The 16,084-nt window shown below is 41.4% G+C and overlaps 1 protein-coding gene across 1 annotated transcript in view; it reads right to left on the reverse strand.

The window, feature by feature from the left end:
- Positions 1 to 16,084, reverse strand: part of clcc1 (chloride channel CLIC-like 1) — a 51,010-nt gene extending 34,926 nt beyond the window's left edge. The window contains exons 1-3 of the mRNA XM_073063426.1: positions 15,994 to 16,084; positions 3,962 to 4,105; positions 1,175 to 1,294 (exon numbers count right to left, since the gene is read on the reverse strand). Coding sequence (XP_072919527.1) covers positions 1,175 to 1,294; positions 3,962 to 4,096 — 255 coding nt within the window. The 5' untranslated portion in view covers positions 4,097 to 4,105; positions 15,994 to 16,084. The remainder of the gene's footprint in view (positions 1 to 1,174; positions 1,295 to 3,961; positions 4,106 to 15,993) is intronic.

A 16,084-nucleotide genomic window follows, 5' to 3' on the forward strand; every position in this document is an offset into this window, starting at 1 on the left:
TTTCGGCCCAATTAAGAGGCTGCCCCAATTAGCCAAAGTTTCATGGAAATAGTTAAAAGGTGTTTAAAAAAAGATCAAATTACTGTTTAACTGATTAACAAATTAGGTATTTAAATAAAATACAGAACATATTAGAACACTACCAATACTACTACAGTACTATAAAACTGTGTATTAGTTCCTAATATGAACTAATCAATGGAGAAGTTCATCCAGAACATACAATCCCGTTGTTTTGATTATATGTAAATGAACAAAATCAATGCAGACACCTAGTGCAGAAATTGGATAATTTGCACTTCCATTGTAACCTTCAAGATACCTTCAAATTCTTCATAGTTCCTAACATTTTATAGTAGTAATCATTTCATTTTCACTCCTGGCTGTTTTTAGCATCTTCAAGCTTGAATGCTTGAAACTGCAGTGAGTAAAACTGTTCCGAATTGCCTTATTTCTTGCCAGCTATCAATAGGAAACTGTACCTCCTAGACTCCTCTTTGAATTGGCATCCAGCAACCCAAATTGATAAGATGACACAAGCACACACAACTGACCCTATTTAAAAACTGTGCATTCTAACCGTGGTGTAGTGTCTAACTGCCACACAAGTGCGTGCCACTGATGCAAGTTAGAAACTGTTCGGCAACAGTCTTCTGTCCCAAGTACAGAAGAAACGTACTGGAAGATATAAAGCAGCTGCTTTATTCGACAAAACAAGGTATAACACGCATCATATGGGGACGCCTTTGGTGGAAAGGTCTCGCTGGCCCAGTATGGGGCTTGATATTTTATGTGCTAAACATCAAAGGACAATTCCATATTTACAATTCTTTCTTTGAAATGACACACAAACTTCACACCTCCTCATTCGCAACATAATATCATATACAATATGAAAGGTCATGGTTCAAGTAGATGATCAACTCCCCATCATTTTCATTTTGCTTCCGAATATAAATTTTTAGATAATTTTGCAGAATTAAGTGATAAATTATGTTCTTGAATTAACTTTTAGTTACATAAAGCAATTGTCATTTATTACACCAAGAATATTTTTCTCTACAAACTGGTTGAACAGCTATAAATATTCCATTCCTTTTCTGCTTTTTTAAAATTGACATGACACTTTTGCAACATAACATTTCACATTGAACTGGCAGGGAAAGTTACTAACCTTCTTCTGTAAACTATCCCGTGCTTCCTCACAGATTGTACAATCTGGACAGGTAGCTTGGTCTTGATAAATTTCTGAGGTGCCTTTACTAGTTTCAGCATCATCTTGCTCATCTCTCTTCTTCAATGAAGTGAGTGGTAAAGAATTTAATTAAACATTAAATAAAGATTCATTCATCAAATTATTTTAACTGCTTCTGGTATGTGAACATTGCTAGCAATATTTGAAGTCCCCCCACACAAAATGGTGGAGGAGCTCAGGAAGCCAAGCAGCATCTACAGAGGGGAATAAACAGTTAACATTATGGGGAAAGATCACTCATCAACTACCAGTCGTGATGAAGGGTTTCAGTCCGAAATGCTGTTAATTCTGCAAATCCAAAATGAAAACAAGAAAATTTGGAAATAATCAACAGGTTGGGCAGCATCTGCGGGTGAGAGTCAACATTTTCAGTCAATAATCTTTAATCAGAATTAAGGAAAGTCACAAGTATTTCAAGTTGCAAAGAAAATGGAGGGATGCAGATCGAAGAAGATGAAGACTGAGTAAATGACACAAGTGGTGGTGACAGCTGAAAGAGTAGTAAAGACGAGTCTGTGGGAAGTGTCAATGGGTGACAAATGAAATCTGAAGTACCAGGAGAAAAAACTGAAAGCTAGAAACATGAGGATCAATATTAGAAAAAACAATGGTCAGAAACGATTGAATCTGAAGGCTGTAGTGTGTCGTTAGAAGTGTCATACCTCAAAACAACACTCAGCTTTGATAGTACAGTGCAGGAGGCTGAAGACAGAAAGGTTGGAGTGTGTTGCAAAGCTAAAGCGATGGGATCAAGATCACTGTTACATTTCCTATTGTTGACTAAAATAGCTCTAGCAGCCAGGTCACCACCATTTCCTCAAAAACATTATACATGGGCAATAACTCCTTGCCTTGTCAGCATGCAGGAAATGAACAAAAATATTAATTTATTCAATACGTAAATGTACTTAAATTCAATTGTTCATATGAAACAAAATTCCATCTCTCTAGGCATTTAACTAAGCAGCACCTATCAGAACACAGTCCATGTAATATGATGCCAGCTCCAGGAATGGGGGAAGTAGAGGGGGTGGGGGTGGGTGGCTGTTTCCAGGGATCGGGGTCATGGCTGGGTGTGTTGCTGGGAATCAGGAATGGTACCTGCATGTGGATAGGAGACAGGAACACTGGCATGATTTACAGCCAGAGCCAATAGGGAAGCATTATCTCCTACCCTAGCCCAGGTACGTATGTGGATGTATGTAAAAGACAGTGAGCGTGTACCTACCATACGACACCTATGCCCAGTTTTGTGTCTACTCCAATGACCATTAAAACTGATGCAAGTCAATCTGGTCTCCTGGCGTTGAGGTGTCCGTTGCCACTGGCTCAGTCAAGTCTGAGTGGTGGTTGATGTTCAATGGCTACACCAAGTTCCAAGGAATCACTCTTGGTGTTCTTCCAGTCCTCAGGACCCTCCATATTACAACAGTCCTGAACTCTACATTGCTCTCCTAACTCAGGCACCCAGGCATCAACATCAGGAGATGGCCAGTTTACATAGCCACATAACCAGGTGGTGAGCACACCTTCCTGAAGTTGACATTCCAATTTACTCCATCAGACGCATTTAGCTTTGTGATCGACAGAGCTTACCCACCATTTCAATGACTCCTCACACATATTTAGAGGATGTTATATCATCCAAATACAAAACCAACAATTATTGTCAACTGTACATTGGTCCCAGCACTGGAAGCTATGAATGAGGCCAAGAACATATCCTGGTCAGCAACTCACAGGGAGATAAACCAATCTTCCTGCACAATTCACTGCCAAGTTGGGAACAGGTGCCATTCTTAGCAAAGAAGTGTGGAAGTCTAACTGTAATGCGTCCTTCTTTTGACAAATTTTGGAGCACAGTCTTGAAATAACCAATACCTTGTTTTATCAGAGAGACAAGCACAAGGCGCCCACTCCACGGAATGGAATGTATTAGTCTGTATCATCATTTGAGCAACAAGCAATAAAGCTGTCCTCAGCACCAGTGTCATCACAGACACCAATAGGCATCAATGTCTGCATACAATAGTCCTCTGACTTCTGTGCCTTGGATTCCTACATTAGACATCTTAAGCCATTGGGATGATGTTTGCAATGTTGCTTCCACAAGTCTTCCAAACTCAGAGGAAGCACTGTATAAGTGAACCAACACCTGTGTATTCTCACAGACCTGCATTTTCAGAACTGTGGCCCACATTACACTCAGTCTACACATATTTACATGCCTCACACCTGACTGCAGAAGGAATTAGTTTTGAACCATGTGTATGTGTTGCTTTTAAATGCCTAATTTTACTATATGCCTTATGATGCAACTTCAAATTATATTCCAAGAAATTGTAGCATCAGCTCAAAATGAGACGATGGTGAATTGATGTAGTGTTCTTCATTGTTGCTGATCTGGCCCATTAACTTACTTGGCTATATCCAAACAGATATGCATAAAGCACATCTTTAGTACCACAAATATTAGTGATCTCTTTTTCAGACAGCTGTTGGGGCCTTGCAGCAAAAGCTTGGACTGTGGGAAATCAGAACTAGAAGCTAGGGGCTTCAGCAGTCAATGTAGGTAGAGTTGGGCAAGACAAACAAGTTGAATAGCAAAATCCATAGACTCATTTCAAATTACAAGGAGTTCCAAATTTTGAATGTTTCAGCTTACACCAGAATGAAGAAAACTAATGAATCTTTGCAGATAATTACCAGATATGGTCTTCTCATTGTAACACTTGCAGCATCATAGTTCATCATGTCTGTCGGATCAATCCATTCATCTTCGTCACCTTGTAATCCATTCACTACTAGCATCACTTCGCACATCAACCACAGCATGGACATGATCAAAATCTAAGGAAAGTAACAGACATTGTCAACTTACTTGAAGACAGTAAGATGTAGGAGCAGATATAGGCTATTCAGCCCATTGAATCTGGCTGATATACTTTTCCTTGTCAACCCTCTTCTCGTGCCTTCCTCCTTTAATCTTTGAACCATTTAAAATATACTGCTGCAATGCTCAGATTCACCCCCTTGGCTAGAAACTCATTGAATATAGAATACAGCACTCTATGGGTCCTTTGGCCACAATGTTGTGCTGACTTTTTAACCTAATCCAAGATCAATCTAACACTTCCCTTTTACATAGCCCTCCATTTTTCTTTCATTCATACCCCTATAAAAGAGTCTTTTAAATGTCCCTACAGTATGTGCCTGTATTCGCACCCTTGACAGTGGTATCCATGCACCCACCAGTCTCTGTGTTAAGAAAGCTAAAGTAGCATGCAAAAGTTTGGGCACCCCGGGGGTCAAAATTTCTGTTACTGTGAATAGCTAAGCGAATAAAAGATTACCTGATTTCCAAAAGGCATAAAGTTAAAGATGACACATTTCTTTAATATTTTAAGCAAGATTACTTCTTTATTTCCATCTTTTACAGCTCCAAAATAACAAAAAAGGAAAAGGGCCTGAAGGAAAAGTTTGGGCACCCTGCATGGTCAGTACTTAGTAACACCCCCTTTGGCAAGTATCACAGCTTGTAAACGCTTTCTGTAGCCAGGTAAGAGTATTTCAATTCTTGTTTGGGGGATTTTCGCCCATTCTTCCTTCCTTTCAGTGAGATTCTTGGGCCGTTTTGCATGTACTGCTCTTTTGAGGCCTACTCACAGATCTTTGAAGATGTTTAGGTTGGGAGACTGTGAGGGCCATGGTAATACCTTCAGCTTGCACCTCCTGAGGTATTAATAGTCCATTGTGGATTTTGAGGTGTGTTTAGGATCATTATCCTGTTGTAGAAGCCATCCTCTTTTCATCTTCAGCTTTTTTTTTACAGACAGTGTGATGTTTGCTTCCAGAATTTGCAGGTATTTAATTCATTCTTCCCTCTACCAGTGAATGTTCCCCGTGCCACTGGCTGCAACACAAGCGCAAAGCATGATCGATCCACCCCTGTGCTTAACAGTTGGAGAGGTGTTCTTTTCATGAAATTCTCCCCCCTTTTTTCTCCAAACATACCTTTGCTAATTGCAGCCAAGAAGTTTTATTTTAACTTCATCAGTCCACAGGATTTGTTTCCAAAAATGCATCAGGCTTGTTTAGATGTTCCTTTGCAAACTTCTGACGCTGAATTTTGTGGTGAGGACGCAGGAAAGGTTTTCTTCTGATGACTCTTCCATGAAGGTCATATTTCTGCAAGTGTCACTGCACAGTAGAACAGTGCACCACCACTCCAGAGTCTGCTAAATCTTCCTGAAGGTCTTTTGCAGTCAAACAGGGGTTTAGATTTGCCTTTCTAGCAATCCTACAAGCAGTTCTCTCAGAAAGTTTTCTTGGTCTTCCAGACCTCAACTTGACCTCCACCGTTCCTCTTAACTGCCATTTTTAAATTATAATCATATAACCATATAACAATTACAGCATGGAAACAAGCCATCTTGGCCCTTCTAGTCCGTGCCGAACGCTTACTCTCACCTAGTCCCACCTACCTGCACTCAGCCCATAGCCCACCATTCCTTTCCTGTCCATATACTTATCCAATTTTTTTTAAATGACAATATTGAACCTGCCTCTACCACTTCTAGCTTGTTCCACACAGCTACCACTCTCTGAGTAAAGAAGTTCCCCCTCGAGTTACCCCTAAACTTTTGCCCCTTAACTCTCAACTCATGTCCTCTTGTCTGAATCTCCCCTAGTCTCAAAGGAAAAAGCCTATCCATGTCTACTCTATTTATCCCCCTCATAATTTTAAATACCTCTATCAAGTCCCCCCTCAACCTTCTAGGATCCAAAGAATAAAGACCTAACTTGTTCAACCTTTCTCTGTAACTTAGGTGCTGAAATCCAGGTAACACTCTAGTAAATCTCCTCTGTACTCTCTCTATTTTGTTGACATCTTTCCTATAAATCGGTGACCAGAAATTACATTACAAACTGAGGAAACGGCTACCTGAAAATGCTTTGCTATCTTCTTATAGCCTTCTCCTGCTTTGTGGGCATCATTTATTTTAATTTTCAGAGTGCTAGGCAGCTGCTTAGAGGGGTCCATGGCTGCTGATTGTTGGGACAAGGTTTGAGGAGTCAGGGTATTTATAAAGCTTTAAAATTTGCATCACCTGGCCTTTCCTAATGATGACTGTGAACAAGCCGTAGCCCTAACAAGCTAATCAAGGTCTGAAACCTTGGTAAAAGTTATGAGACCTCAAATCTCTTGGGGTGCCCAAACCTTTGCATGATGCTCCTTTCCTTTTTTTTCCCCACTCTAAAATCGTACTAAACAAAAATTATACACTAATCTTGCTTAAAATGTTGAAAAGAATGCTTCATCTTTAACTTTATGGCTTTTGTAGATCCGTTCATCTTCAACTCACTTAACTATTCACAGTAACAGAAATGTTGACCGGGGGTACCCAAACTTTTGCATGCCACTGTATGTCTGACACGCTCCCTATCCTTTCCTCCAATCACCTTAAAATTATGCCCCATGGTGTTAGGTAATTTCTGTCCTGGAAACAAGTCTCTGGCTATCCATTTGATCTCTACCTTTTATGATCTTGTACACCTCTTTCAAGTCACCTCTCATTCTCCTTCGCTCCAAAGAGAAAAGCCCTGGCTTGCTCACCCTGTGAGCTGAGTTCTCTAATCCAGGCAGTATCCTGGTAAATCTCCTCTGCACCCTCTCCAAAACTTCTACATCTTCCCTATTAGCCTGACCTTCCAAAGTGAATCACTTCACACTTTTCTGGATTGAACTCCACCTGCCACTTCTCCAACCAGTTCTATCAATGTCCCTTTGCAACCTACAAGAACCTTCTACACATTCCACACCACCAACCTTCATGTTATCTGCAAACTTTCTGACCTCCTCTCCCCTTGTCCAAGTCACCTATAAAAATCACAACGAGTAGGCATCCCAGCTCCCTGTGGAACACCTCTGGGCACCGACCTCCAGGCAGAATACCCCCACCCTCTATCTTTTGTGGGCAAGCCAATTCTGAATCCACGCAGCCCAGTTTCCCTGGATTCTGTGCCTCTTGACTTTCTGAATGAGCCCACCATGAGGGATCTAATCAAATGTCGTACTGAAATTCATATACTCCAAATCCACTGCTCTACGTTAATCAAATTGTTTTCTCACTTTCTTAAAGAAGTTAATCAGACTTGCGGGCCACTTACAAAGGCATGCTGACTATCCTTAATCTGATTATGCTTCTCCAAATGTTCATAAATCCTGTCTCTAAGAATCTCTCCAATAGGTTGCCCATCACTAACGTATGACTCACTGGTCTATAATTCCTAATTATCCTTATTGCCTTTCTTAGACAAAAGAATAATATTTGTCACCCTCTGATCTTCTAGTGCTACTCTGGTGGCCAGAAGTTCTTCTCATGTTTTTTTCTAAAAGGGCATCCTTTCATTCTCTGTCCCCTGATCCTATATTCTCCCTCATCTCTACGTCTATTCTATCCAGGCTATTGACGTTCACTCAGTAAGAACTTGGAAGATTTCAGCCCTCTTCATCTCAGCACTGTTGATATAAGCAGGAGTGTGTCCACCACCCCCTTTCTAAAGTCAATGACCAGCTATTACATTTTGATATTATTGAGGGAAAGGTTTTCATAAAAACATGCTGCTAGGCTCTCTATCTTCCTTCTGTCGCCGGAGTCATTGTCATTTGAGATACGACCCACTTATGGTATGTGATATGTGAAGTTCTGGATGGAGTTAGAGCAGAATCTGGCCACACTGTTGTGAGTTTACAGGGTGTAGATAGGGGACTTCGGTTTGGGAACACTCAGCTTGACCTCTTTGGCACACAGTCCTCTCCACACTTGCTGATAAAGCGTGTCACATTGGTGATATACTCATCGAGGTGGCCTCGAGTCTTTGAACACAGACCAGTGTACCAAGACTCGGTGTATCATTTCATGTTCGCAAGTGTAAAGGAGAATGAAGTAATTGTTACTCCAGATCTGACACAGCAAAAAGAAACTTAAAAGATAAAGAACACAATAATTAACAAATACAATATATATAAATCCATAAGATGGCTTATACACATAGATTCAATGTATGTCCATAAAGTAATGTTAGGCTGTACATAAAGTGACTGACAGGTGTGATGAAATCCTAAGGTTTATTCATTATGGACTGTGCCTTTAAAAATACAGAGTATACCATCGTAGGACTGTATCACTTACCACTTAAGCTTCAAGAAGTTTGGGTTTTATATTTACACACTTATATATGCATAAACTCTGCTAACCTGTTTGATTTATCTGGTTTTATATTACTATATTGCATAGTTACTAATAACCGTATAACAATTACAGCACGGAAACAAGCCATCTCGGCCCTTCTAGTCCGTGCTGAACGGTTACTCTCACCTAGTCCCAACTACCTGCACTCAGCCCATAACCCTCCATTCCTTTCCTGTCCATATACCTATCCAATTTTTTTTTTAAATGACAAAATCGAACCTGTCTCTACCACTTCTACTGGGAGCTCGTTCCACACAGCTACCACTCTCTGAGTAAAGAAGTTCCCCCTTGTGTTACCCCTAAACATCTGCCCCTTAACTCTCAACTCATGTCCTCTTGTCTGAATCTCCCCTACTCTCAATGGAAAAAGCCTATCCACGTCAACTCTATCTATCCCCCTCATAATTTTAAATACCTCTATCAAGCCCCCCCTCAACCTTCTACGCTCCAAAGAATAAAGACCTAACTTGTTCAACCTTTCCCTGTAACTTAGGTGCTGAAACCCAGGTAACATTCTAGTAAATCTCCTCTGTACTCTCTTTATTTTTTTGACATCTTTCCTATAATTCGGTGACCAGAACTGTACACAATAGTGTTTAATAGTGTCTAATAAAATAGTGTTTGTTAACAGTAGAACCAGACTCCAGGTGTGTTCCATTTCTGCTGGTTCTTTTAACCTGTTACGGGGGACGTAACACAGGAAATAAAAAAAGTAGTGGTGGAGTTAGTGGGCGGGTGTGTTGATCAGCCTTACTGCTTGGGGAAAGTACCGTAGTTTCCGCACTACAGAGCGCACCTGATTAAAAGACGCAGGCTCTAATTTTAGAAAGAAAATCAATTTTGTACTTGTACAAGCCGCACCGGATTTTAAGCCGCAGGTGTCCCACGTTGTAATATGAGATATTTACACAGAAAGATATTACACGTGAGGATTTTTTAACTTTTAATTAAATCCGTATGGTAACATAAACAAATACATATTGCAAATGCTTTTTTTCGAACCGTGCCTGTAACATGGCTACTTTTAAATATACATACGTATCGGTAACACACAAATTACGTTGCGTATACTTTTTTACTGAACAGTGCACGAACAACATTCCAACATCTCCTAATGACTGGTAAAAAAATATATATATACTGCAGCCTACCAGGAAAAGTTATTGATCGCCTTCTTCATCTTCCTCCTGCGCACTAAAACCATCAAAGTCCTCTTCTTCAGTGTCCGAATTGAACAACCTCAGGATCTCGTTACTCACTTCAGTCTCTTCGTTGTCACTCTCACTTGAGCGCACGCGATCCTCTTCATCACGCAGCAGTCCAGCCTTTCGAAATCCGTTGGTGATGGTGGATGTTGTGACATGGCTCCACGCATTTAGGATCCACTGGCAGACTTGAGTTAAAGATGCTCTTCGCATGCGGCCTGTTTTGGTAAAGGATTTCTCACCGCTCGTCATCCAAGTCTCCCACTCAACGCGCAGCGCCACTTTAAATGGCCGGTTCACGCTGATATCCAGTGGCTGCAAATACTTTGTGGTGCCCCCAGGAATCACAGCTGGAATTGAGTTTGTACTCTTGATGGCAGCTTTCACTGAATCTGTTATATGAGCCCTCATGCTGTCCATAACGAGCAACGCTTTTTTTATGTGAAAAAATCCCCCCGGTCGCTTGGCGTAGCACTCTCTGAGCCAATCCTTCATTAGACTCTCCATCATCCAACCTTTCTTATTGACTTTCACCATGATTTCTTTTGGGAATTTTTCCTTTGGCATTGTCAGCCGCTTAAAAATCACCATCGGTGGAAGCTTTAGTCCGGATGCTGTGCAGCTCAGAACACAAGTAAAATGCGTTCTCTCATGGCCACTTGTTTTCAGTATGATGGACGAGTCACCTTTTTTATTAACAGTCCGAGTGAGAGGCAGGTCAAACGTCAAAGGTACTTCATCCATATTTATGATATCATCTGGCCCGATGGAATTCTCCGCTATCTTTGTTTGAGTGAATGTGCGGAAGTTAGCAAGTTTTTCCTCATGGTCGGGAGGGAGCTGCTGACAGAGAGTCGTGCGTACCCTGATGGACAGGCCTTTTCGTCTCATAAATCTAAAACACCACGATGGCCCACCTCTAAAATCTTCGATTTTCATTTTGATGGCGATTGCTTTAGCCTTCAGTCTGATCTGCACGGTGGAAACACCGCGGCCGCCTGCTCTCTGTGTGTTAACCCAGTCTTCAAGAAAGTTTTCAAGTTCGGGCCATCTGCTATGATTACCTCTGAAAGCTTTTGTCGTCTTTTTGCATTGACTCAGTTCTTCACGCTGGCGTCTCCACCGTCTCACCATCGATTCATTTATGCCAAGATTACGTGCAGCAGCTCGATTTCCTTCTTCAACCGCCAGATTGATTGCCTTTAACTTAAAAGCTGCATCATATGCTTTTCTTCGAGTGTTTTCCATGTTGATGAGGGTGAGTACAAATGACTGATTTACAATAATTTAATTGTGAAAGTGCGCTTGATTTATCGTACAATTTCATTGGACCTCTGTGAACTACTCATCAATTTTATTGGTCTACTGTTACGAGGCAAAATGTTTTTGGCGGCATGAAAAAAAAACCATGCATTAGCCACACCATAGTAAAGGCCGCAGTGTTCAAAGCTGTTCAAAATGTGGGAAAAAAGTAGCGGCTTATAATCCGGCATCTACGGTAACTGTTTTTTGAGTTTGGTGGTCCTGGCATGGGCGTGATGTAGCTTCCTCCCTGGTGGGAGTAGGACGAATAGTCCATGAGCAGGGAGGGTGGAATCCTTCATGATGCTATTGACCCTCTTTCAGCACCTTTCTGTATACATGTCCTTGATGGCGGGTAGCCTGGTTAGGTCGTTTTGTCTACCCATTGTAAAGCACTCCCGTCTACCACAGTACAGTTTCTGTACCAAGAAGTGATACATATCGTCAGGATGCTCTCTACTGTCCCTTTATAGAATGACGCAAATACAGATGAGCAAAGTCTAGCTCTTTTCAGCCTCCTCAGAAAGTAGATGCGCTGGTGAGTTTCCTGTCGGTGTAGGAAGTGTTCTGGGACCATGAGAGGTTGTGTGTGATGTGCTCTCAGTAGTTTGAAACTTCATGCAGTTTCCACTGCTGTGCCGCCGGTATAAAGAGAAGTGTGAGTAGTTCAGGCTCTGAAGTTGATAACCATCTTCTTTGTCTTGTTGACATTGACAGAGAGGTTATTTGCCTGGCACAAGGCCTCAAGCTCTTCCACCTCCTCTCTGCAGGTGGTCTCATCATCGTTGGTGATGACACTGTCATGACATTGGTGAAGCTGACAATGAGATTGCTCAGGTGTTTGACTGTTCAACTCAAAGTGCAGTCAATTCATCTGTTTCTCAGACCAGCGGTTTCTCATGTTTGTTTGTGCCCGTATAATAGCAAAAGTATCCTTTCTCTCTTCTTCTGGGTCTTAAAGGCCTATATTCACCTGAAGAACAGTCGATGTCAAATGCATATTAAAAAAAACTGACAACTGCTTCAAAAAAGAATATCACAACTAAATGGCACTTGCTGAGAAAGTTCAAAGTTAATTAAATAATACACAGATCATAAATGTACACAGTTGATAAATAGCACAAGATAGGGTAGCTGACGTTTCAAAATGAACTTAGTTTAATTTGTAACTACTCTTACCAAATATGCACTTTCATCAATTTCAATCAAGTCAATAATAAGCCATATATTGAGCTGATACTTTCACAATACAATTGCACCAGAACTTGAGTTCAGCTCTGCACTTGTCCTTCTCCGTGTTACTGCGGCATTTATATATAAATATAACCACAAATACCAACAATCCCATAACAATTCAATCAGAAAAATATCTAGCCAAAGAATTGAGTCCCAGAATTCAAATAGTTCACACCTAGGCACTGAACAATCTATTTATCTGATGAACCAACTACTGTTGAACAAAATTAATGTCAAGGCAAGCTTCCAACATATTTCTGTGCCCTCTCTCAGACTATTTCACAACCTTAACATCACCCAACACCACCACTACCCCAGTTCATCTATCTATATACTACTAAAACTCTCACGCTCTGTTTGTGACCTCCAATTAGCCCAAACGATGCATTACAGCGGCACTTTTTTGACTAAATCAACTTAAAATGCACTAACTTACAGAATGCAGGCAACGTTCAGGGTTATATATTCGTATAAAATTGCTCACTCATCAATCAACAGGCCCCACTTTCCACAACCCGAGCTGATTCCAGTTTTAATGGAAACCACGACACGTACACAGGCCTCAGCAGCGCCTCACGACGCTCACAGCAACAACACCAACCGCAGCAAAAGGGCAGGGCAGCTCTATTTCGAGCAGTCACATTCTGCTAATCACCATCAGCATGTGCAGGATTGGGACAGATCTAACTGCCACCCATCAATAAGAGATACCAGAGATTCCGGACTACAGAGCGCACCTGATTAAAAGCCACTGGCTCTAATTTTAGAAAGAAAATCAATTTTTTACTTGTACAGGCCGCACTGGATTTTAGGCCGCACCGGATTTTCGGCCGCAGGTGTCCCACGTTGTAATATGAGATATTTACACAGAAAGATATTACACGTGAGGATTTTTTAACTTTTAATTAAATCCATATGGTAACAAAAACAAATACATATTGCAAATGCTTTTTTTCGAACCGTGCCCGTAACGCGGCTACTTTTAAATATACGTTGCGTATACTTCTTTACTGAACAACATTCCAATATCTCCTAACGACTGGTAAAAAATATATATACTGCAGCCTACCAGGAAAAGTTATTGATCGCCTTTAACTTAAAAGCAGCGTTTTGGCTCCGCCGCTCGACCCCCTCCTTTCCGTTTATCGCAAACGGCATTTTTCCCACAAGACACCGCGAAACCGGGTGTGACGTCATAGCATCCCGCGATGTAGTACAGAAAACAAATATAGTTAAAACTCTTCTAACTTTAACTAGAAAATGAATTACTAAGCGAAAATATTATAAACTAAATAACTGCCATAAAGGCAGCACAATGCTTTTCTTCGAGTGTTTTCCATGTTGATGAGGGTGAGTACAAATGACTGATTTACAATAATTTAATTGTGAAAGTGCGCTTGATTTATCGTACAATTTCATTGGACCTCTGTGAACTACTCATCAATTTTATTGGTCTACTGTTACGAGGCAAAATGTTTACGAGGCGGCATGAAAAAAAATAATGCATTAGCCGCTCCGTATTAAAGGCCGCAAAGTTCAAAGCAGTTCAAAATGTGGGAAAAAAGTAGCGGCTTAAAATCCGGAATCTACGGTAATTAAATCTTATTGTAATGATGTACTTTGAAACATCCATCAAACCCTTTGCTGCAGTCAAAGGACAGCGGTGACTATATCATAAACATTTAGGAGAATGCCAACCACATCATCAAGAATAATCAGCATCCTGGAGGCTTTGGTGTTACTGGTTCGTATCTTCTATCCAGCATTAAGGTAAAAGAATACGGTCAGCCTAATTATGCCACATGGAAAGAGAAGGGGGACATTATAGTCAAGAGATTACGCCAAATATCGTCGGGAAGCAGCAAGGAGAGGGAGAGAACAAGAATTGGATGAGGCCAGGGCCGCACGACTCCAGGATCAGAGACAAAAAACGAACAGTGGAAGAGGTGAAGAGACGGGGGATGAAAGGACTGCACGTATCCAGAATGACAACGAAAGGCACAGAAGGAGGAGAGAGGAAGAGACAAAGGAGCTGAGAAATGCATGTCTCCAGGATCAGAGACAAAGAACAAACAGCAGAAGAGACGGGGGATGAAAGGACTGCACATCTCCAGAATGACAACGAAAGGCACAAGGGTGGCAGATCAACCAGAAATGTTGTCATCAAAGGTGTCCTTCGTTAAACGAGGAAGAGCTATGTTTGTCTTGCTACGTGTCTTTCTTCTTTAATAAACTGAGTTTTTCTTCTTTAATTTCCAAAGCACATCACATCAGACTGCACTACTTTTCTCTCAAAGGGTGCCCCAAAGGGTCACCCGGTTGTCTAGTCTACTTCTAAAAACTTCAACCACACCTTTGCCAAGTTAATTTTATTTTGTTGACTATTTCCTAACCAGACTGCCTCCTTCAATTATCCAAACAAGGTCATCAATCCCTGCACTGCCCTCCAAACAAAACTTAGCAGGTCAAGTTGCAGCTGTAGGAAGAGAAACAGAGATAATTATTCAGACTCAAGACCTTTTCTCAGAACCAAGAAGACGACAAACCGTAACAAGGTAAATCAATGAGTGAATGGGAGGAATTAAGAGAGTGAAAGCATAAAGGAATTACAAGAATGCAGAATTACAAGAATGCAGAATAGAAAAACACACCTGCAGGACAGGCAGGCCCAGAAAGTATAAAAGGGAAACATAAACAAGCTGAACTAACATTGCTGATGGATGAAAGATACAGTCTGAAATCAAATTACTATTCGGTGCTAAAAGGCTGCCACATCCCCTGACAGAAGATGAAGTGCCATCCCACCAGACTGTAACAGTACAGCGTATGAGTGGGGTGGAGAATTAAAGAAGCAACAGGAAGTTCACATCATTGGAAGTAACTGCATGCAAACCCTGCCAAAGCTGTTGTAGAGGTAATCATGCAATGGTTAAGGCAGCAGAATTAATAACATTGTCAAGTTCTGCATGAGCACAGGAGGCAGGCAGCACCAATGCAATCGCTGATGTACTGGAGAAAGTGTTGAGGCAGTGAGCCTTGGTAGGACTGAGACAAAGGCTGCTCCATATATCTCACAAAATGGCAAGCATATCTAGGGCCTTTGATGTGGAGAAAGTGAGAGCAGTTGAAGGAAATTTGTTTTACGTGATAAATTCTGTGACAGGAATGGGTGTTGACTCCATGGACTTTTGCTCCAGGAAGAAGCACGGGGCCCTTAGGTCATCCTGATGTGGAAAAGAGGAGTGAGATAGGATTTTCATTTATAAAGATGAGCCTGTTAAGACCAAAGAACTGGAAACGGTCAAAGTGGCAAAAGGCATTAGATATGTCATGGATCTAACTCGGATAGGATGTACCAATCAAGAAAGGACAAAGTTTCGGTAGAAAGTAATGTTTGTTGGGACAAAAACAAGCGGAAACAATGGGTCTATTAGGCTGTGCTGCTTATGGATTTTGGGTATGAGATAGAAGCAGGCCTTGCGGGGTTAGGACTCTATAATCTGAATAACGTGGAGTGAAGCTCTCTCAATAAAATGAACTCTGAACCTTTGCCCTCCTTTTGAAATTTTTCATCAGCGTAGCGTCTTAGGGTGAGGCTGAAAGGAACACAACGGGTTCAAACTGAAGATACAGTTCACGAGCTCCTTCGCGGCAGGAAATCACAAAGCGCAGCATGGGCTACGGCGACCAAATAGGGAAGGCGCGGCCAAAAACGGAAAACAGCGACATAAGTCTTTACCGTTCGACCCGTACGAGTTGAGCAAAACGAAACGATCCACAAGGCTTTTCATTGCCTTCGTCAGACGCAGGACCCGACGCAGTTGCGTCCA

The sequence above is a fragment of the Hemitrygon akajei genome, chromosome 12 (assembly GCF_048418815.1).
Source record: "Hemitrygon akajei chromosome 12, sHemAka1.3, whole genome shotgun sequence".
In the NCBI taxonomy this organism is placed as follows: domain Eukaryota; kingdom Metazoa; phylum Chordata; class Chondrichthyes; order Myliobatiformes; family Dasyatidae; genus Hemitrygon; species Hemitrygon akajei.